This window comes from Camelina sativa, chromosome 7 (genome assembly GCF_030686135.1).
Source record: "Camelina sativa cultivar CO46 ecotype springtype chromosome 7, ASM3068613v1".
In the NCBI taxonomy this organism is placed as follows: Eukaryota; Viridiplantae; Streptophyta; class Magnoliopsida; order Brassicales; family Brassicaceae; genus Camelina; species Camelina sativa.
In genome coordinates this window covers 9,703,649-9,726,137 of record NC_141886.1, presented here as the reverse complement: position 1 = coordinate 9,726,137, position 22,489 = coordinate 9,703,649, and the positions used below count along the sequence as shown (strand labels likewise).

General features: G+C 38.9%; 2 protein-coding genes and 3 pseudogenes across 11 annotated transcripts; 3 read left to right on the top strand and 2 right to left on the bottom strand.

Annotated features, from left to right (window-relative positions):
• Positions 1-1,178: 1,178 nt before the first annotated feature.
• On the top strand, positions 1,179-12,236 carry LOC104700841 (endo-1,4-beta-xylanase 1). Of its 4 annotated transcripts, none has more exons than XR_015561767.1 (9): positions 1,179-1,761; positions 1,880-1,927; positions 2,046-2,428; positions 2,497-2,650; positions 2,792-3,138; positions 3,224-3,401; positions 3,517-3,741; positions 10,603-10,913; positions 10,991-12,236. XR_015561767.1 is itself a non-coding variant. In XM_010416434.3 (7 exons), exons 2-7 carry the CDS (start codon positions 1,895-1,897, stop codon positions 3,736-3,738), a joined length of 1,317 nt encoding a protein of 438 aa, XP_010414736.2. In that variant the 5' UTR covers positions 1,448-1,761; positions 1,890-1,894; the 3' UTR covers positions 3,739-3,830. The 4 variants fall into 4 exon arrangements, 2 of the variants coding, with proteins under 2 accessions (XP_010414736.2, XP_010414735.2); XR_015561768.1 differs by having other exon boundaries at positions 1,502-1,761; positions 1,890-1,927; XM_010416434.3 differs by lacking the exons at positions 10,603-10,913; positions 10,991-12,236 and having other exon boundaries at positions 1,448-1,761; positions 1,890-1,927; positions 3,517-3,830.
• On the bottom strand, positions 8,800-10,099 carry LOC104753617 (uncharacterized; annotated as a pseudogene).
• LOC104704489 (endo-1,4-beta-xylanase 1 pseudogene) lies at positions 10,470-12,118 on the top strand (annotated as a pseudogene).
• A 255-nt stretch (positions 12,237-12,491) lies between the features above and the next one.
• LOC104700839 (small ribosomal subunit protein uS5y/uS5u/uS5v-like) lies at positions 12,492-13,831 on the top strand (annotated as a pseudogene). The gene is made up of 2 exons (XR_015560905.1): positions 12,492-13,152; positions 13,457-13,831. The product of XR_015560905.1 is annotated as a small ribosomal subunit protein uS5y/uS5u/uS5v-like (transcript).
• Positions 13,832-14,802: 971 nt separating this feature from the next.
• LOC104700838 (putative disease resistance protein RXW24L) lies at positions 14,803-19,848 on the bottom strand. Of its 6 annotated transcripts, none has more exons than XM_087458059.1 (5): positions 19,515-19,756; positions 18,035-18,934; positions 17,794-17,937; positions 15,821-17,583; positions 14,803-15,405 (listed from the first exon to the last, which is right to left on the bottom strand). In XM_087458059.1, exons 2-5 carry the CDS (start codon positions 18,924-18,926, stop codon positions 15,403-15,405), a joined length of 2,802 nt encoding a protein of 933 aa, XP_087314185.1. In that variant the 5' UTR covers positions 18,927-18,934; positions 19,515-19,756; the 3' UTR covers positions 14,803-15,402. The 6 variants fall into 6 exon arrangements, with proteins under 6 accessions (XP_087314185.1, XP_087314183.1, XP_087314186.1 ...); XM_087458057.1 differs by having other exon boundaries at positions 14,803-15,672; positions 15,949-17,583; positions 19,515-19,753; XM_087458060.1 differs by having other exon boundaries at positions 19,081-19,623.
• Positions 19,849-22,489: the final 2,641 nt, after the last annotated feature.

Below are 22,489 nucleotides of genomic sequence, written 5' to 3'. Positions count from 1 at the left end.
AATAGCTCACTTGTTAACCAATTCTCTCTTAATCTAGTGGCGTTTCCTAGGACCTTCCTAGCACCCTTAGTTCAAGTCCAAATTGGGAGGGATTGAGAAAAACTTAACGTAGAGTTTTAAGGAAAACTTGGGGTCCTCGGCTCATAATTCCTTGAAAGTTACCCTAACCCCAAAGAAAAAGAAATCATTTTGTAGATAAAGCTTTAAGAGGTTGACTCAATGCACTAATATATTAGCCATTTGAAAGTATGTTTCCTCGTACGTATGGTTAGAGTACAAAGCAATAGTTTGCTTCTAATCCAAGCTATCAAAGTTTAATCAATTAGAAGAAATTAGCAAGTTGGGGAACTAAGCCAATCTTTAAAGTTTTGTTCTTCCTCTCGATGATAACCTTTTACCTTCTTTTTCCCCTTTTGTCTCTGCCAAATTGTTAACAGATTTTACTTTAAGTCATCAACAAAACTGGCGGCCCTAATATTTTAGAGGTTTTAGGCAAAAATAAAAATACAAAAATGGATCCCTAGTTTATTTCATCAAAACAAATATAACACAAATCTTTCTTTTTTTGCTTATTAACAAGTTACAAAAAAAAAAACAAAAAACCATGTACAGTATTATGTGCAGGAACATTGGATATCCAAAATATATGGAGTACCAGATAGAAATAGGGTTTTCTATTTGATACAAATGTACCAGAAAATGATCGCTTAAATAATATTTGTTGCGATTTTTTTTTTTTTTTTTTTTTGCATTTCAAACATATTGCAAATCATAAAATCTGAAACTGATGCAATCTTCAATCGCGACCATATTAGGTTATAAGTCCGCTTAGTCCTTTCCTTTTTGTGGATTCGGTTGATGTTTGGTTTTTTAGATTTCCCCAAAGTTTCGAGAAGTATCCATAAAATCCATTGATTCTAGGACTCTAGCAGGTAAAATTCCTTCTCCGAACTTGAAGTTTTCCTTTAAAAGAATTAATCATCTAGATTCTAGCTAGTATACATTAGTTCAGCTAGTGGTGTTGGGTTTATTATGTGTATACTTAACAAACAAATATAGTTTACCTTTTTGTAATTAGGTAATACTTAACAAACAATGTTTCCCTTTTGTAGGTAGTTAGTTAAGTTTTCATGGGTTAATGATTTTCAAACCAAAAAAAAAAAACCGATTACTACCCATTTTTTTATTTTTCTTTTTTTCCAATGCATGTACGACTATGTAAGAATGACACAAATCTTTCTTTTTTTGCTTATTAGCAAGTTACAAAAAAACAACAAACGATGTACAGTATTAAAAAACATCTAAAATATTAAATCAGAGGTAAATAAATATATAGTTATAAACTGACTTTCCCCATATTGTCAAAAAAAAAAACTGACTTTCCCTAATAAACCCAAATAAAATAATATGTGCCGCATATAAATTGTTTTTTAATGTCTTTTTCATAGCACAACCTCCAAGGACTAATAAAACCAGAAATCTAAACGATTCATCCTTTGAGAAAAAAAAAACGATTCATCTGTTCTTAAGGTTTAAGAGGTTTTGGAAAAAAAAGGAATTAAAATTTCAAACAGAGTTTGGTTGGTTAGCTGGCCCCGCGGTTTATATCTTGGAGTTCACTTAAATCTTTCGTTTTATTTGAAAAAATCCACCAAGAATCACAGAACAAACTGATCTGTGTGTCTCTATATAATGAAGAGGTTCACAGTTTGCTGCATCTCAAACCGAACCCACAAGAACAGAAATCGAAATCCAGATAAGGTTTGTCTTCTCTCTTACATAAAAGATTAAATCTTTGTGTGTTTTATTGGAATTTCTCTGTTACCCATTTGCCAATTTCACTTAATTTGATCTGGGTTTTGGGTTTTGTTTCTGTAAGAAATTAAAAGAAAGCATGGAGATGATTTCAAGAAAAGACATTGAAGAGGTTAGGGTTTCGATATGTTCCTTTCTTCGTCATCAAGTCTTGTCTATCTTCATTTCTAAGTTATAACTTTTGAATCCTTAGTCCTTCCTTTCTCTGTTTTAATCATTTTCTTGACCAGCCTGAAAAACAGAACAACAACAATGTAACATCTTCTATTATTGGTTCTGATCCCACCAATGTAATTGTGAATCATGACTTCTCTTCCGGGATGCATTCGTGGCATCCGAATTGCTGCGAGGCCTTTGTTATCACCGCCGGGTCTAATGTCTCTCACGGTGTTTTAGACATGTCAAAGTGTGGTAGCTATGTAGTTGTCAAGAACAGGAAAGAAACTTGGCAAGGCTTGGAACAAGACATTACAAGTAGAGTGAAACCTTGTTGTCTTTATAAAGTTTCAGCAACTGTTGCTGCATCCGGACCTGTTCAAGGGTTGGTTGAAGTTATGGCCACCTTGAAGCTCGAAACTGGACAAGCTCCAACAAACTATCAGCTCATCGCAAAGTAAGGGTCTTTCCCCACATATTTGTAATGTTGACAATGAACAAAATTTTGATTTTTGAATTTTGCAGAACTTGTGTCTTCAAGGAGAAGTGGGTGAGACTAGAAGGCATGTTCTCGTTACCGAGCTTACCAGAAAAAGTTGTATTCTATTTGGAAGGTCCATCACCGGGGATCGATCTTCTCATACAGTCTGTTACCATTCACGGCGAAAGCGAGCCTAAGGTATGTAACTAATCATGCTTCAATTGTTCGTTTTGAAGTTTGCACTTACATCTATCTTTTGGTTTACATGTTACTTTTGGTATTTTAAACAAGTTGAAATTTCATTTGTCTTCCTTGTTGGATTTGTTTTACACTTTAAAGCTGGAGTGTGTTACTAGTGCTGAAGATGAGACTATTGTAGTGAACCCAAACTTTGAAGATGGACTAAACAACTGGTCTGGGAGAAGCTGCAAGATTGTGTTACATGACTCAATTGCTGATGGAAAGATAGTACCAGAATTCGGGAAAGTTTTCGCTTCGGCTACAGAACGCACGCAGTACTGGCATGGTATTCAGCAAGAGATCACCGGGAAAGTTCAAAGAAAACGCCTCTACGAGGCAACCGCAATAGTACGCATATACGGAAAAAATGTGACTACTGCTACAGTACAAGCAACTCTATGGGTCCAAAATCCTAATCAACGCGATCAATACATTGGCATTGCAAAGTTAGTTTCTTTGTTTTGTTTAATATCACTTTCCTGAACTCATATCAAGAATCATTGTAAAATGCTCCTCTTGTTCTTTTTAAAGTGCGCAGGCAACAGACAAAGAGTGGTTACATTTGAAAGGGAAGTTCCTCCTCAACGGTTCTGCATCACGAGTAGTCATTTACATCGAAGGTCCACCTCCAGGAACTGATATTCTCCTCAATAGCTTAACTGTGAAACACTCCGAGAAACTCCCTCCTTCACCGCCCCCTTCTATTGAGGTTAGTCCAAAGATCCAGTTCATATTTTCACCGCAGTAAATATTACAGGTGAACAAAATATTTAAACACATTTAGCAAAAAATGTTTTTACTGAAGATTGTTGTATTTCTTGTAGAATCCTGCATATGGGGAAAACATAGTCACAAATAGCCATTTAAGTGATAATACAACCAATGGATGGTTTCCATTAGGGAACTGCACACTAAGTGTTGCGGAAGGATCACCTCGAATCCTTCCTCCGATGGCAAGAGACTCCCTTGGATCACACGTGCCTCTAAGTGGCCGCTATATACTTGTGACTAACCGAACACAGACATGGATGGTCCAGCTCAAGTGATTTGTAGACAAAAATTATGTAAGAATATAAGAAAGATCTTTATACAAGGGGATAAACTTATTTTATTGAAACACTCAAAAGGATTACAAGAACTCTTAAGACTCTTATTCAAACTCACTCACTTAAGCTTGTATGAAACTCTTCACCAAGCTTTGGTTTTTATAGTACAAATTTTAGGGAATATTACATAGAATATTCCTTAAGCTTTATTTTACAACCCTCCATTTATTCAACTATCTCACAACCATATATTTCACTATCATATATTACTCACTTATTACTTATTCCCCCTGTCTCCAAAAGAGAGGTGACGTCTATCTTATCCGTTGTCGTCTTCTTCACTGTCTGAAGCGACTTCTGTGACGTAGATCTTTTGGCCTGGAATGTATCGTTTTATCTTGTACTTTTTCCCTTCAACTCTGTAGACTGGATGATCTGGATTTGATTGTGGCCACGCGTATTGATCATGGAAGCCTGCAAGCACTTGTCGTATTTCTTCAGCGAATCCTAGCGGGTAGACGTGTCTGTTGTGCCAGTGAGCTGTGTGAGGACAAAGAAGATTAGGGTCAACTTCAGATTCATTAAATCCATTCAATAATGCAATTTGCTTTGCACGTTGATGGAAATTCCCCGAGGCAAAAACATCATTATTGTAGCTTGTCTCAACGTTCGCATCATATTTCTTTAGGATAATGATTTCTCCGTCTTGTTCTTCTTGGATTGTAGTAATCCTGAACGTGCCAAGTATATCCAACTCAGGCTGTGCACGAACATGTTCTTGCCACCAGGTAACATCGTGGAATAATGTGAGCCATTTGTATAATAATTTGTAATGCGCCTTCCGTCTGGTCAATATGCATTTCGCCAAGTACTGGAGCAGTTGACTTTTATGGATGAGGACCGCAATAGTGTAAAGATCTGCCATGTACCAGAGTAGGAGGTATGCTTCTATAGAAAACCGGCTATAATGAGCAGGGTTCATATGAATGGTGGTAAGGAAGGGATAGGCCGGGTGGTAAGGGAGGCCAAGAAGTGGACCCTGATCAAGACCATATCGGTGTATATAGAGCTTTAGAAAACCATGCAGTGTCTCAATCCCTCTGTAGATCAATACATTGTCGAGTAACGATTCCCTTATTCCATGCGGCATATCGGCAATCATTTTCCGCAGATTATCTTCTGTTGGATTGTCTGGACTGAGGGTGTATATCATGGGTACTATTGACGAGATTTGACGCTGAGTTCTTGAAAGAAAATCTGGGAGGAAGTTGTCTTTTCCTTTGATGTGTTTAACATCGAATTTCCACTGGGAAAACCAACTTGCCCACCTGAGTAACTGAGCTTGTGGTAACATCTTCTGCTTGAACTGAATCATTTTTGGAAAGGAGGACATGTCCATTTCGATGAGGAAATGTTGGCCCGCCAAATGAAACTCAAATTTTTCTATTCCTCTTTTGACAGCGAGTATCTCCTTGTAAGTAGAATGATAGTGTTTTTCACTATCTTTGAAGACTCCACTTTTGTAGCCACAAATATGTCTCTCCCCTTTTTCGTTTTCTTCTAAGAGTACTGCTCCCCAATAGCAATCACTTGCGTCCGTCTGCAGAATTCTTCTTCCCTTTGATGGGATTTTTAGAGCTGGTAAGGTTAAGGAAATTTTCTTCAATTCTTTCACTGCTTCTGTGCATTTCTGGCTCCAAGGAGGGGCATCTTTCTTGAGTTGAGCAGAGAGAATCGATCTATGTTTTGCAAGACCATGAATGAAATCCGCCATATAGTTAACAATCCCCAAAAACTGTTGGACTTGCTTGAAAGATAATCTTTCATCTGGAAACTCATTGAGCTGGGTGGCAATGTGAGGTTGGAGGTAGTATTCTCCCTTGGATATGTGCATTCCCAGAAAATCAATCTCCGTTTCTCCGATCACCATTTTCTTTTCTGATAGCATAATACCGTATTTTTGTACGATGCTGTGGAACTTTGCCAATAATGAAGTGTGGGAATCTATGTCTGGCGAGAATAGCAGAATATCGTCGATATACACCAGCGCATTTGGGAGGATAGGCTCGAATATCTTGATCATAGCTTTTTGGAATAATGAAGGAGCTACCTTTAGTCCAAAAGGCATGACTTTCCAGTGGTAATGACGATCTGGTACACAAAATCCCGTCTTTGGTCTGTCTTCTGGTTTGATTCCAAGCTGCCAAAATCCTGCTTTTAAGTCAAACTTGGAGAAGATTTGTGCTTGCGGGAGTTTTTGGAATAACACTTCTCTCTTTGGCAAAGGAAACTTGTCATCGGCAAGGAAATGGTTGAGTGGTTGATAGTTGATGACCAATCTGAGTTTTCCTCGCACCTGTTCAGCCCGTTTGTTGACGTAGAATGCTTCGCATGCCCAAGGTGAAGTGGTCTTCTCAATGAGATCTTCTTTTTGGAGTTGGTCAATCTCTTCGAGTGCAAGATTGTAGTGATCTGGGTTCATTCCTGGGTGACTTGCTTTAGTTGGGTTGATATCTTCATTCTTCTTGAAAGGTAAGGATATGAAGAAATCTGGATTCTTCCATAAAGGAGATGAGCACTTTGTGAGAAACTCCGAATGAGAGGTGGCGCAAGATGTCTTTGCTATTTCTTCTTTTATGGGATTAAGCATCTCCATAGGGTATAGATGAGACACCGTTGTCCAAGGTAGCAGCTGATTTTTGTGCTTGAGACCTTTTGGGTGCCACGAAACTCTCCGAAGACTATGGAGGATATCAAATCCAAGTATAAAGTCCTTTCCAGGGAGTTCAGAACCAAATACTTTGGATTTAATCATGTATCCGGGGAAAATTTGGATGTATATTGGCTTGCTGATAAGAGAGATATGAAATATCTGGTCGTTGGCTGCTTTGAAAGCGACTGAACATGAATTCCAATGTGAAGCTGGGAGGAGGTCTGGTTTGATGATGGATGAAGCAGCTCCAGTGTCAAAATAGGCAATGACCGGTATTGGTTTATCATACTTGTTTGGGAAGATATAGATCTTGGCATTTGGAGATGGTTGGGTTAGATACACCAATTCTTCTTGATGTGATTGCTCTATTTTGCAGAAATCGAATGTGTAGAGGTCAAACAACATGAACTGGTCGTCTCTATCGCTTTCATCTCTAGTATCCTCTTCTAAAGATTCATCTTCAAACTCCATACCCATTGCAAGAACTGTATCATCAGTTGGTTCATCATCAAGGGAAAAGATGGATTCAATATCCGAGTCGTCAATATCTTCAACTTGTGCCAAATAGCCAAGGAGGTTGTCTCTCTTCTTTTTGTTAGGACACTGTTTCGCATAATGTCCCTTCTTCTTGCAGATGTAACATCTATCTGATTTTTTGAAACCTCTTTGAGTTTTCTTCCTGAAGAATTTCCATTTCTTTCTAGAAGATAACTTTGGATATTTCTTCTGCCACTTGCTTCTATAGCTTTTTTCTTTTCCATGACTTGTAGAACAATGGCATCTCTTGTCTCTGCATTTGATATTGAGTTCTGGCCGATCACATGCTTTTCCTAGAAGCTTTCCTTGGTCTTGAAGCTGTTTGAAAAACTTCTGGTGGTTGCATAGCTTTTCAAGGGCTGCCAGAGAAATTTGATATATTTCTCCAAGTGAAGCTTGGTTGAGAGGCATATTCTTGAGAGACAATATCCTTGACGTTTCATTTCCAAGTGGTTCTGGAAGTGAATTCAGGTACGCCTGCTTGAGGTTGACGTCATCTATCCCATTCAGGGCATAGAATCTCTTTGACATTCGCTCATAATGTCTTTCAAGATCCTTCCTCTTGAAGGAGCAGCATCTCATGCTAAGGTACTCTTCTCTGGCTTGGATAGTATAATGATCCCATGTGCCGAGAAATTCATTGTGGATGTGTCCCACCAAGGCATCGATTGTTGGAGATTGTCGGATTTGTAATTGTCGATATTGGCCTAAGCTTATCCACCATTGCCTGAGACGTCCTTGGAATTTAGCCACCAGTTTATCAATCGAGGTAGGTAAAGTGGCTCCTGGGTTAAGTTGTTGTTCTGTTAGCCATGCATGCATCTCATATACTTTGTCACGCCATTTTGAAGGGGGAACATCATCAAAAGAGAAACCCTTATGTGGTTCTGTACTAAACCGCGGGTTTCCTTCTGTCTGATCTCGTCCAGTTTCTTGGGTTTCTTCATATACGTTTCCACCTTCACTCTCTATGTCTTCTTCAACCACAGCAGGTGAAGCCATCATAAAATGTGGGATCATGGCCTCATCATTCTCATCTTTTAATGTTGTTGGTGCCTTATTCATCATACTTCCTTGAGAAAGTCTTTTTTCTTGTTTTGCGACCTTCTCGAGAAAAACAGTGATTGGATTAGCGTGCTCCACCATGAATTGCATTTTGCTGGCTTCGGGTTGGTCTTGAGATTTTGATGTCTCGGTAAGCGGTTTGGGTGGTTCAAGTATGGCTTCCTTCCCTGGTCTTTTTTCTGTTGGCTTTTTCTTTTTGGTAGACTGTTGTTCATAGAGAACTTTTGTTGGTAAGAAGGAGGATGCTCCAAAAATACTTGGGTCTTGGGAAAAAGATAAAGGTTGTGTTTGGGCTGTGTAAGGTGGTGTGTAGATGGGATATGGTGTAAAAAGGTCATATGGAGTTGGTGGTTGAGTTTTGGGTTGGTTTTGTAAGGAGTGTAATTGAGCTTTAAGGGACTTTAGCTCAGACTCTTTTTGGAACATGAGGGGAGAGTTCATGGAGACAGTAGTTGCAAGGTGGAGAAGTTCTTGGTGGAGAGAGATTATCTTTTTGGTGAGTTCTTTAATGGAAAGGTCCATGATGGTTACCTTTTTGTCAATCTGGCTTAATAGATGGTTTTGGGTTACGGCATTCTCCGACTGCCAGTTTAACGTTGCTTCTGCGGCACTGATCTGCTTTACTGAACCATCTGGATTCTTAACATTTGGATTCCGAATTTTCCACGAGTGCTTTATATTGTTTTCTTCGAACTCTTTGGATGGAAATGGTGAATCCTGCTGGGATGGGGGTCCGAACATGTAACTTAGTTGTACCTCTTCTTTTTCAGGTGTTGTGGGAGTTGAGCCACCTGAATACAATACATAGTATTCAAAATTCTTGCCGCTTGGTTCTCCGAGAAGGCCAACTTGTGGATCTCCAGACTCAAATCGTTCTTTGAGAATTTGTTTTGTAGTTTTCTTTTTTCTCCTACGCCTTGGGGTGTCATCATCATCAGAACTATTCATCTGACAGTGTTGGCAATCGCAAACATCAAAGAATTTGTGGCCTGTTTCATCTTGGAAAGAGTAAATGGGATCTCCCAACGAATCAAAGGATGAGATCGGAACACCATCTAAACGTGGATTGATCTCCAAGGTTTGAGTGTCTTCAAAAGGAGTAATTGTATTGATTTCTGTGCAGAAAGCCGTTGGTCTTGACTTTTCTTCTTGTTGCTTGAAGGCAATCTCTACAGCTCCATCTTTTCTCCTATGAATAGAAGAGTCCACCGATTGTATTGGGGTACTCCGGTCATGGAGTTTTTCGTAATTGGTAACCCATGATTCTGGAAGTAACTTGACAAGCTCATCTCTAGGAATCTGTCTAGGAATATGGATGCACGACGGGCTATGCTGTGACTCCAATTGTATGAGTAGTGCATCTTCAGTGTCTCTTGGGAGACTTAAGTCCATTGCATGATTTTGGACTCTGTATGCCATTTGATGGTGAAGTGTTGCCGCATATGTGTTTCCAATCTGTGGAGCGCCTGTGATTTGCAGCTGGATTTGCATGTTCTGATATATTTGAGGGTTTTCCAATGCCACGTTGAAATTTGGGAAGAGGGTGACGAAAACAGTGCCAGCGTTTAGTGTTGTCTGGATAGTTGCAATACAAGCATGCTGGTATTCCTTGTATCTGGTGTCAAGGAGAGCTATCCGTGCTACAACTGGTAAGCCTTTTCTGCCATGGAGTGTTAGCGCCAAACGTATTGCTCCATAGTGAAGATAAGTATATCCTTGAGTTCGCCAATGATGTATCATGCCTTCATTGATTCTGAGGGGAATCATCTGTTCTGTTTCTGTCGCCGGGATAAGGTGTTGTTCCAACGGAGAGGCTAGAACAAGCTCCTTTGCATTATGTTTGTTAGGGACAAACACCTGGCGAATGACTTTTGGAAAAGTGGAATTTGGTTTGGTGAAAGCTTTGTAAGGATTAAGTAATGGGAGTTGGGTAATAGGAACTTTGCTATCATCACTCACATACTCTACTTCATATAAGTAATCAATCTTTTTAGAAGTTGATCGTCGAAAAGAAGGAGTTTTAGACAAAGAAGATGAACTTTCCATAATATAGGATAGAACCAGAAACCAAGACAGAATACTATAACTCTCTTCTAACCATTGAAGTAATAACAGTCCATAAGTTGTCTCCCTGTTTTATTTTACCTACTACGAATATAGAGAAATCAATCAAGAGGTGCTTAGCTACGCAAACCGAAGCAAAACTATTGCAACATTAAAAGCCTCAAGGTACTTCGAGCATTACAACCTCATAGAAATTTTTCTCCATACCGTTTTTTCTTAGCATAGTTAGATTTCTGATGTGGAGGATCCATTAATATGGCAACCACAGAGCATACTTTCATACTAGCATGGTAGAAGACAACGTTATGGCGTATTACCTTTCTGGAAGAGAAGAGCTAGAGTTTAGACTGCCATGGCTCTGATACCAAAATTACACACACATAGTGGTACAACCACTTAGGAGGTTTTTAGGATCAATGCTAAGTGTTTAGGAAGTATTTTAGACAAAGATTATGTAAGAATATAAGAAAGATCTTTATAAACAGATAAACTTAAGCTCTTCTTAACATACCAAATATCAGTTTGGGTCAAAGTTGGTTCTGGCGTTACTAGTCCGCAAAATGTTAATGTCGCACTTGGTATCGATAGCCAATGGGTAAACGGAGGACAAGTCGAGATCAATGATGATAGATGGCATGAGATCGGTGGTTCTTTCCGAATTGAGAAGCAGCCTTCTAAAGCTTTGGTTTATGTTCAAGGCCCTTCTTCTGGCATTGATCTTATGGTCGCTGGATTGCAGATTTTCCCGGTTGATCGAGTCGCAAGAATTAAACATTTGAGAAGACAATGTGACAAGGTAATATACTCTGTTATCAACCTCTCATGTGTAGTGCCATAAGACTTTATAATTATAGTAACTTTTATCAAATGCAGATCCGTAAGAGTGACGTTACCCTCAAGTTTTCTGGTGTTGATTCAAGCAAACTGTCTGGAGCTATGGTTAGAGTTCGACAAATTCGAAACAGCTTCCCGGTTGGAACTTGCATAAGCAGAACAAATATGGACAACGAAGATTTCGTCGAGTTCTTCTTGAAAAACTTTAACTGGGCGGTGTTTGGTAACGAGTTAAAATGGTACTGGACGGAACCAGAGCAAGGGAAGCTTTACTACCAAGATGCAGACGATATGCTAAACTTGTGTAGTAGCAACAACATAGAAACCAGAGGACATTGTATCTTTTGGGAAGTCCAATCAATGGTTCAGCAATGGATCCAAAACATGAACCAAACGGACATAAACACTGCGGTACAAAACCGGTTTACTGGTCTTTTAAACAGGTACAAAGGGAAATTCAAACATTACGATGTGAATAACGAGATGTTACATGGATCATTCTACCAAGACAAGCTAGGAAAAGACATAAGAGTCGAAATGTTCAAATCCGCACACCAACTAGACCCATCAGCGACGTTGTTCGTGAACGATTACCATATAGAAGACGGGTGTGATCCAAAATCATGCCCGGAGAAGTACACGGAACACATTCTTGACCTGCAAGAAAAGGGTGCGCCAGTAGGAGGGATAGGGATTCAAGGTCATATCGATAGTCCGGTTGGTCCAATCGTATGTTCAGCTCTAGATAAACTAGGAATCCTCGGTTTACCGATATGGTTCACGGAACTTGATGTCTCCTCGGTCAATGAACACATAAGGGCAGATGATTTGGAAGTAATGATGTGGGAAGCTTTCGGACATCCAGCGGTCGAAGGTATAATGTTATGGGGGTTTTGGGAACTGTTCATGAGCAGAGACAACTCTCATTTGGTGGATGCCGAAGGAGATGTTAATGAAGCTGGTAAAAGGTTTTTGTCAGTGAAGAAAGCTTGGCTCTCTCATGCTAATGGACATATCGATCAAAACGGTGCGTTTCCGTTTAGAGGGTATAATGGAAACTATGCCGTTGAAGTGATTACTACTTCGTCTACTAAGGTTCTGAAAACGTTTGTTGTTGAAAAGGGAGATTCGTCTCAGGTTATAACTGTTGATCTTCAAGGTCTGTAAAGATGCTTTTGTATATTAATACATGTGTTTATGTGTATGTGTAAATTTTTTAATTTGCTGAAACTTTGGTGTTGGTGTTTATTTATTATTGTGAATAAAATGTTACTTCCAAAATAAATTTTATTAGGATGACAATGAATCAGAGTAAAACTGTAACTTCAGTTCTAAGCTTGTTGTAAATAAGCCTAAGCTATCTACATAAATTACGAAATGTCATCAAACGTTAATTCGAATTTGAAAAACATAGCTAGCAGCAAAACGGCACTGGTTAGAAAAATATCAAAAGGCCCAATATAAAAGCCCACAAACATTTTTTTAATAACCTTTTCTTTCTGAAGCGCCGTTTCTAGGATTTTTTTTTTCTACATCGACAATGGCGGAAAGAGGTGGAGAGGTCAGGCAGAGCGTGGCGGTGACCGTGGTGGCTTCAGTCTTGGAATCAGTGGTGGCCGTGGGCGTGATCGTGGTCCAAGAGGTCGTGGACGACGTGCCACGGAAAAAGAGAAATGGGTACGACTTTACCAGTGACCAAACTGGGTGGTCTAGCGAAGGATGATAAAATCAAGAAGCTAGAGGAGATCTATCTCCACTCTCTTCCTGTGAAGGAGTACCAAATCATAGATCTACTAGTCGGACCTTTTTTGAAAGACGAGGTTATGAAAATCATGCCTGTTCAGAAACAAACCAAAGCTGGTCAGAGGACTCGGTTCAAGGCCTTTGTTGTTGTTGGTGATGGAAATGGACATGTTGGGTTGGGTGTTAAGTGTTTCAAGGAGGTCACTATTATTCTCGCTAAGCTTTCAGTGGTTCCGGTGAGGAGAGGTTACTAGGGGAATAAGATTGGGAAGCCACACACTGTGCCTTGTAAGGTTACTGGGAAATGTGGTTCTGTTACAGTGAGGATGGTTCCAGCTCCAAGAGGTGCTGGTATTGTTGCTGCTCGGGTTCCTAAGAAGGTTCTTCAGTTTGCTGGTATTGATGATGTCTTTACTTCTTCCAGAGGATCTACCAAAACCCTTGGGAACTTTGTCAAGGTTTGATTTTGATTCCTCCTTTTATAGCTAATTTGATCGATGCATCTGTTTAGGTTTAGCTGCCAAATCTGATTTGGTTGACATTTGCTTAGTTGTGTCATGCGAGGATGATGTGATAATGACATTCACATTGTATCAATAGCTGTTGTGTAATTGTTAGTGTAGCCAATTGCAATTTCTAGATGGTTGTGGTTCTTTTTGATGATCTTCAACTCAATTGCGTAATTTGATGGACATTGTTGCTTCATTATATGTGATTGATTGATTAAATAGTGGTTTTGCTGTTGTTGGTGTTACGATGCAGGCTACGTTCGATTGTCTTCAGAAGACATATGGGTTCCTTACACCAGAGTTTTGGAAAGGGACCAGATTCTCGAAATCGCCGTACCAAGAATACACTGATTTCCTTGTGTATAAGTCTGTTCTCGCAGCAAAGGTTATCACGTAGACTGAAGACCAAGCTTAAGATGAGTCTGGTTTTATAGGTTTTTTGGTTGTCGCAAATATCTTAAGACCTTCATGAGCTAAGTTTTGTTTTATAGGTTTTGGCTGTCCCAGGTATTTAGAGTCGTTTGTTTCTTGGTTTCGTTATTACTATTTGGATTTTTGTTAAATGTTTGCGTCCATGCAAATCCTAATGAAATGGCTTCTGCAATAATGCTCGCCTATAGTTTTTGAAGCAGAGTGTACTCGTATCGTATGTCTGTATCATGAACTAGACCCTAGTTACTGGTGGAACACATTACACCTTTACCTGAGTTATTTGCTGATATCAGAGACATTCATATAGGCAACTTATCTCTTATTGTCATAACTCATAATTAAGAGTATTTCACCACGATGCCATCTGCACCATTTAATCTTGGGAAATAATATTTTTACCAGATTCGGACTCTCTAATTGCTGAGCTGAGCACCAGTAGCCATCAGAAAGCTCCTTTAATTTTCGACAATCTATAATATTCAGTTTCTACTATCCACTCTTCCCATTCAAATACTCCCCGAGCAAACTGTTCTCCTCCCAAAGACATCATACATCCCTAAACTAACCTCTTTCAACTGAAGCAAATTCCCAAGAATTGGCACCGGATCCTCAATCCTCTAAAGGACGTAAAGATAGATCTAACACATTATTAGGGGAGAAGGCAAGTGGTGTTCTATAGGAAATCTAGGCATATGAATACTCAAACTCAGCTTATTTAGATAAACGAAAGAATCCACTACTACTAGTTTTTTTTTTATATAAAGAATCCACTTACCTTAAAAATCTACTAGTTATCTAAAAATCCACTTACCTTAAGAATGTACTAGTTTTGATATAAAGAATCCACTTACCTTAAAAATCTTGATATATAGTTTTTTTTGCCACAGATATATTTTCTTTTAAACTCCTGTGAAATACACCACTAAGCAAGTTAATCAAAACTCCTTTCACTTTCATCTTTTATGGCATTTGCATCTTTCAGCAAAGATTAACATTTTCATATGATGTTGTATCTCAGTAACTTGTTTATGAACTCTACAATGACTCAGACTCTTGGTTGAAGACCATCAAAGCTTCTAAACTCCAAATGACAGGATAGTCTCAGCCACAAGTCTACATCTTTAACCATGAATAGTGGAGAGTGCATAATTGATTTATTAGGGGCCATTTGCAAGAAATATTAAATCAAAAGTTCAAAGCAGCTACCAAAGTTACATACGGAGATAAAGATTGTAGCAGTCAAGCCGAGTCGGTTGGTAACACACAAATAAAAGGAAACACAACAGAGAATTATTCAAATTGAAGAATGACATGCCACAACTCTCTAAATGAACAAAGTAATGGATAATATATGTGATATGAGTTTTCATACCAGACACAGTTTGTGAAAACCCTCATTCTCTCTTAAGAAGAAGCTCACTGACCAAAACAACGCAGGAGATCAAGTATCAGTTAGTCATTTCGTCGAACACCATTACTGCAGCTCTTCATGTATATTTCACTTTCCTGTAATATAGCTAGAATTTAAGCCATATGTTCTCTTAAGGATTTTTTTTGTGGGTTCAGAAGGGCTGGTGGTGAATTGAACAGAAGGGATATGTTGGACTTTGTAATAATCTTCTCCTCCTTCCGATACTCTCTTCTTCCATTCACTGGGCATAAGAAGATCCTTTAAAGAATAGATGAATCGCAGCCCATCAGGAAGCTCCTTAAAATTTGGACAACATTGAATATCCAGAGTATGAAGAAGGGGCATGGACCCTTCTTCTACTATCCACTCTTCCCATTCCTCAAGCTGAAATAATCTAAGCTTCTGCAATTTAGGGAACCCAGCAGGAGGAAACTTCTTTAACTTTGGACAATACCAAATATTGAGAGAATGAAGAAGGGGCATGGAGCCTTCTTCTACTATCCATTCTTCCCATTCTTCTAGTCCGCATATTTCGAGCTCATGCAATTGAGGAAACCGGCCAGCAGGAAATTGCTTTAATTTTGGACATTCCCAAATATTGAGAGTATGAAGAAGGGGCATGGAGCCTTCTTCTACAATCCATTCTTCCCATTCTTCTAGTCCGCATATATCGAGCTCATGCAATTGAGGAAACCGGCCAGCAGGAAATTGCTTTAATTTTGGACATTCCAAAATATTGAGAGTATGAAGAAGGGGCATGGACCCTTCTTCTACTATCCACTCTTCCCATTCCTCAAGCTGAAATAATCTAAGCTTCTGCAATTTAGGGAACCCAGCAGGAGGAAACTTCTTTAACTTTGGACAATACCGAATATTGAGAGAATGAAGAAGGGGCATGGAGCCTTCTTCTACAATCCATTCTTCCCATTCTTCTAGTCCGCATATTTCGAGCTCATGCAATTGAGGAAACCGGCCAGCAGGAAATTGCTTTAATTTTGGACAATACCGAATATTGAGAGTATGAAGAAGGGGCATGGAGCCTTCTTCTACTATCCACTCTTTCCATTCGTCTAGTCCATCTAATACTATCGTGTGCAGTTGAGGAAACCCACCGCCAGAGCACACCATTCTCCTCCCACTGAAAGATTGACTACGTAAATTAACAGATCTCAACTGAACCAATTTTTCTAGAATTGGCATCGGATCCTCTACCAAACGACAATATCTTAGATATATGCTTGTAAGGTGACAAGGGAAGTGTTGTTCATCAGGTAACTTTGGCATATATATCTTCATCTCCAGAATTTTGAGATGAACGCAATCCAAAACAAATCCTTCTTCATCATTCTTCGGAGTATCATCAACCTCTTCATCACATATAGTAAGATTTTCCAAGTGTTTCATTTCACTTAGAGATGAGGATAGAGTTTCCATCGTATACCTATCGCCGCTGAATGAGATTGACAGAGTCTCAAGCTTTCTCAATCGTAAAAGATCCTTCACACTGCTATGCTTTGTTGAGAAATTCTCCAGGGTCTCTAGGTTGATTAGATTACCCAATTCCAACTTTGTTTTATCATGCATCTCACGCGGAAGACAGAGGTATGTCAACTCTCGCATCTCTTGAAATATATTGGGGATGTAGATTGGAGATCCAACAACATGGACATATAGGTTTAAATAGAGCAGCCTCCTCAGGTTACTCAAAGAAGAAGGTAGATGAGTTGCTTTTGCCTCCAATAAATTCAAATATCTCAAGTGTATAAGCTTCCCAATGCTAGATGGCAACTTCTCTCCTTTAAACTTTGCATTAGAGAGATCTAAAACCCTCAATAACTGCAGCCTTGTAAAGAAAGTACCTGATACCATCCAATATGACCACATGAATGGAATCTTGTTGATAAGCAAGAGAGATCTAAGTTTTTGATTCTGAATCTCCTCTTGCCGAAGACATGATTCGTTATCAAACCAGTGTACTGCGATTCTGCGAGATTTACAAAGAGATTGGGAGGTTGCAGTCGATGCACTTATCTCAACAATGTGTACGAAACTCTCTTCTTCAGCTTTACGTAGACAAAGATCTCTCATTACATCATGCAACTGACATGTTTCATATCTTGAAGTCATTACGTCTCTTTCAGAAATAACCATGTTTCTCTTCACCAATTCTTCTATATATCCATCTGCGGCCTCTCCAATGGTTTCTCCATGCCGTGGTATTCCTTCTGCAGCCCAGTAATAGGCCAAATACTTTACCTGTATTTCATAATCTTCTGGAAAATGAGCAAGGAAAAGGAAACAATGCTTCAAATAACCAGGCAACTCTTCGAAGCTCAAAGACAATACACGGTCAATAGAATTGTCGTGAGCGCTGGTACTTCCAATCACTTTATCAGATCCAATATTTCTAGATAATCTTTCCCAATATTCAACTCTTTTTACTTCATTTAACAAACCGCCTAACGCTTTGACAGCCAATGGTAGTCCTTTACAATGTTTGACCATTTCCTTACCCCACTTCTCATAAACCTTATATTCTGCACAACATCCATAAAACACGTAAATAATATTTCATTTCGACCATAAAACAAATATTATACAGATCATTAGGATGTGCTAATGGTATACTACAATCAAATTATTCAGGGCCTAGAAGATTGTCTTATGATCATCCCAAAACATATATATCACTCGTAATCCAGATTCCAGAATGTAAAGAAAAAAAATCCCTTCCTTTGAATGCGTACCAGGATCATCTTTTCTTGGCATTGCTTTTCTTTCGAAAAGTGTCCAACTGTCTTGATCAGTTAGGAATTCTGGTTTAAATTTGAAATGTGTTGGGTGATGCATTGCGACACTATCATTTCGAGAAGTAAGTAGCACTTTCCAACCTGCAAAATGTTTACTCATTTTTTTCATGATAACCAAACACAAAGAGCTTACTGAGTATGTGTAGTTTTCAATTTTTTTATTAGAATTAGTGGTTACCTTTTTTGGGAGGAAAAATTGGCTTGATTTTGTCCCAGTCTTCTCTTTTCCATATGTCATCAAAGACAATTAGTGATTTGGATTTTTCCAGCAATGAAAAGAGTTCATTCTGGAGTTCAGCTTCGTTCATCTTCTGTATTTCTTCTTTCCTTTCTTTAGATGTGAGATTCTGCAAGATCGTTTGCCACACAGATATTCGGGTAAACTCCTGTGAGACACACACCCATGCGAGTCTTTCAAACTGATTCTTTACATCCTCATGATTAAAGACTTGGCTAGCAATGGTTGTTTTACCAAGACCACCCATCCCGGTAACAGAAACAATTTGAATGTCATCTTTCTCTACTAAAAGTTCAACCAATTTCTTAACGTTTGCCTCCAAGCCCACAATATCGCTTTCATGGTCGTTAGGAAATGTTTGTATACCACGTTGACGCTGCGGAACACACCCTCCACCAGCAATAAGCTGCACAGTTATCTGTTCTACACCATAGCTCCGCATATTACTTGTAACCTCGGCGATCCTTGTACGTATGCCTCGAATTTCTAGTGCATATCGCCTTCGATCTGGAATACTGAAAGCAAGTCTTTTGATACGATTCCTGGTGCCTGCTTTTCCAAGTTTTCCCTTAAGAAGATATGTTTCAATTATATCTTCCGCGTCATAAATAATTTCCTGTATTTCTTCAACACAAGTTCTCACCACCGCAGATGTATGCTTCTTTGCATCTGCATCTTTGAGAAAAGAGCTTAACAAGTTTAGATCACTTTTTAGCTTAGTAACTGCTTGATCGTTGATTCCCTGAAATAGCTCGCGTTCTTGGCTTAGTAGGTCCCAGAGCTTTTGTATACCAAAAGACGTAAATTCCCCAACTATGGCTTCTGCCGCCATAATTGTTTCTACATAAACATTATCAAAATAAAAAATCAAGTTACGTACTATTGATGACCATGCATAATCGCCAAGAGTAAAAACAAAGCACTATCAGGATTTCATTTTTGACTAAATCTTAAAGTTGGACAATGAGGAATTTTATATTACTCACATCGATCTTGGGTATCTCACATAGACACTCACGCCTTGCATATGAAAAATAAGTTTTAAATGAAGGTATATGCACATATAAAAATAGAAATATATAGTAAAAAATACATATTCCATTAAAATATATATTGTCATTAACAGTTTTATTATCATAGATTTACATATTCAAAATGAGAAAACACTTATCGTTTAGAGTGTAAATTTTTTCAATCAAGAATATTTCCACGGTCGTGAGCAATAAAATCACTAAAACATCCTTAGATTTCTTTGACAAACCTAAAACTTCAACAATATTTTTGTTCTTTAACTATATTTAACTTTTGTGTAGTCCCTGATGCAATTACAGAGACAAAAAAAAATAGTAGTACAGATCCAGAAGATCTCAATGGTAGACAAAGAAATTTTCAAAGAATAAAAGAGAAAAATTTACTAAACCTCTTGATGGCGTCAAGGAACTAGATCTCCTTTTGGTCGCTCTTTAGGAATATGAGAGATGCTTAATGCCGCAAGACATTCACTCTTCTTTTTGGGTAATAATCATAACAAAGGTCTTTGATTTTTTGAACGGCATCTGACTTTCATCCACTCATTTTCTATTATCTTCAATTATTGCAGCGTTTGAGTACTGTACGAGTTTGTGTTGGCCGAATATAAAAATTGTCACTAAAGATCATATTAAAAGAAAGGCCACTAAAGATCATATTAAAAGAAAGTTTCTAGAAGGAGTAACAAATTATTGCTTACATAATTTTTTCGTTTGCCACGAAGTACTTCAGAGGTCGAATATAAAAATTGAATATAAAAATTGTCACTAAAGATTATATTAAAAGAAAGGTCACTAAAGATCATATTAAAAGAAAGTTTCTAGAAGGAGTAACAAATTATTGCTTACATAATTTTTTCGTTTGACAGATACACCGTTTTCTGTTTTTTCGTTTGCCACGATATTGGGGAACCTCCGAGTTGAACAAAGTATCCCGTCACGGACCTTCTAGTCAACGGGCAATTCGCATAATCACTGTCACACCAATCAGTCAATTCGAAAGGTGTATCTGATCGCAACAAAATACCTTGACCCGGATTGTTTTTCAAGTAACGAACGACCCTCAATGCTGATTCCCAATGTGCCTCTCGTGGTTTATGCATAAACTGAGCAATAAGATGCACACAAAATGCTAAGTCTGGCCTTGTCACGGCAAGATAAATCAGTCTTCCTATAAGTCGTCTATACGATGCTGGTGAAGGAAGCAATGGGGAAGCAGACAAGGCAAGGTGATGATTTATTTCAAGAGGAAACGCAACCGGTCTAGCACCTAACAAGCCTGTATCGGAGATGATGTCAAGGGCATATTTTCGCTGACAGAGATACATACCTTTAGCATTTCGTGCTACTTCAATCCCCAAGAAGTACTTCAGAGGACCTAGATCTTTCATGTGAAAACATGTTGAAAGATATTGCTTGAAAGCAGCCATGACCTGAGGAGTGCTACCAGCAATAACCAAATCGTGGACATAGACTAAGACATGTAGTTGAGCTTCACCCGTGTCCAAGGTAAACAAAGAATAGTCGGAAATATTCTGTTGGAAGCCATATTCTTTCAAAGCTGTGGAGAGCTTAGCGAACCAACAACGCGGACTTTGCTTTAAACCATAAATTGATTTTCGAAGTCGACAAACCTTATTAGGATCAGAGGCTTTGAAACCCGGTGGAAGCTTCATATATATCTCTTCATGAAGATCACCGTGTAAAAACGCGTTGTATACATCCATCTGATGAACATCCCAGTTGTTCTTCACTGTTGTATCCAAAAATAAACGAACCGTACCCATTTTAGCCACTGGTGCAAATGTTTCGTCATAGTCAACCCCTACAACTTGTTTGTTGCCAAGAGCTACTAACCTGACTTTATGCCGTTCTAATGTGCCATCAGACTTGTATTTGAGTTTGTAAACCCATTTACACCCAATAGTCTTTTTCCCTTTTGGCAAGTCACCTATATCCCATGAATGATTTCTTTCTTGAGCCTCAATCTCACTCGACATTGCATTGTTCCATTTTTCATCCTCCATTGCTTGCTTAAACGATTTGGGTTCCATACCAGAGGTAATTGCTGCCAAATACGCCTGATGCTGAGGAGAGAATCGCTCACAACTTACGAAATTAGCAATCGGATAATTAGAAGAGCTTGGTGGTGTTGACGATTTCGGATTGCCAATGTTGACCACAAATTCTTTTAATTTCACAGATTGCGTTTTTGTACGCTTACCTCGACCCAACTCTTCGACGGGAACCGAATGTGTCGTAATTATGGGTTGATCTCTTGGGAGAGGAAGCGGAGGTGGAGGAGCTACAACCGTCGGAGACGGAGGTGAGTGACGAAGACGAGAACCCACATTATTCAAAACGACATCATCGTGAATTGTGTCTTCATGGACCACAGTTGGGCTTGGAACAGGCCCACTACAAGAATTAGTAGAAGTTGTTGGACCCAAATTATTCATTCGACCCAATTGTCGTGGTTCATCTTCTTCGACGAACAAAGACGCAATATTGTAAGAAGATGTCTCCTCTTCTTCGGTGATTTCATTAGCCGACTCTGTTTGGAATGGAAATTCGTTCTCAACGAATACCACGTCACGAGAGACAAAGAACTGTTCTTTCTCCAAGTCATACAAGCGCCACTCTTTTTTACCATAAGGATAACCTGTGAAAACACAACGCCGGCTCCGAGACGCAAACTTGTCTCCGCCATGAAACTGATCATGAGCATAGCACAAGCTTCCAACAACTCGAACGTGTTCGTAGCTAGGCTTCTCGCCATATAATCGTTCATACGGAGATACTCCGTTCAGAATCATACTAGGTGTTCGATTGATTAAATAGGCTGCGGTTAAAACGCATTCACCCCAAAATTCAATTGGTAGAGCAGCTTGAAAACGAAGCGCCCTGGCAACATTCAGTATATGTCTGTGTTTTCTTTCGACCCTCCCATTTTGTTGAGGTGTCCCGACACAAGACATCTCGTGAACAATCCCTTGCTCCTTGAAGTACTTACTCAAACAAAGAAATTCTGATCCATTATCACTTCGTATGATACACACCGGAGTTTGAAACTGTCGTGATATCATGGCTACAAAATTTCTGAGTTGCTGTGGTGCTTCAGATTTTTCATTTAACAAATAGATCCACACTCCCCGTGAGTAATCATCCACAACTATTAGAAAGTACTTAGCTCCAGAATGAGTTGGTGTTCTATAAGGACCCCATAAATCACAGTGAACAAGATCGAAAATGTTTTTCGTTTTATTCTCACTTATTGGAAAAGACATTCTTGTTTGCTTAGCGCGGAGACATACATCACACGCTTTATTTGAAATTTCAGAAGCGACAACTGAAGAAACAACAGGAA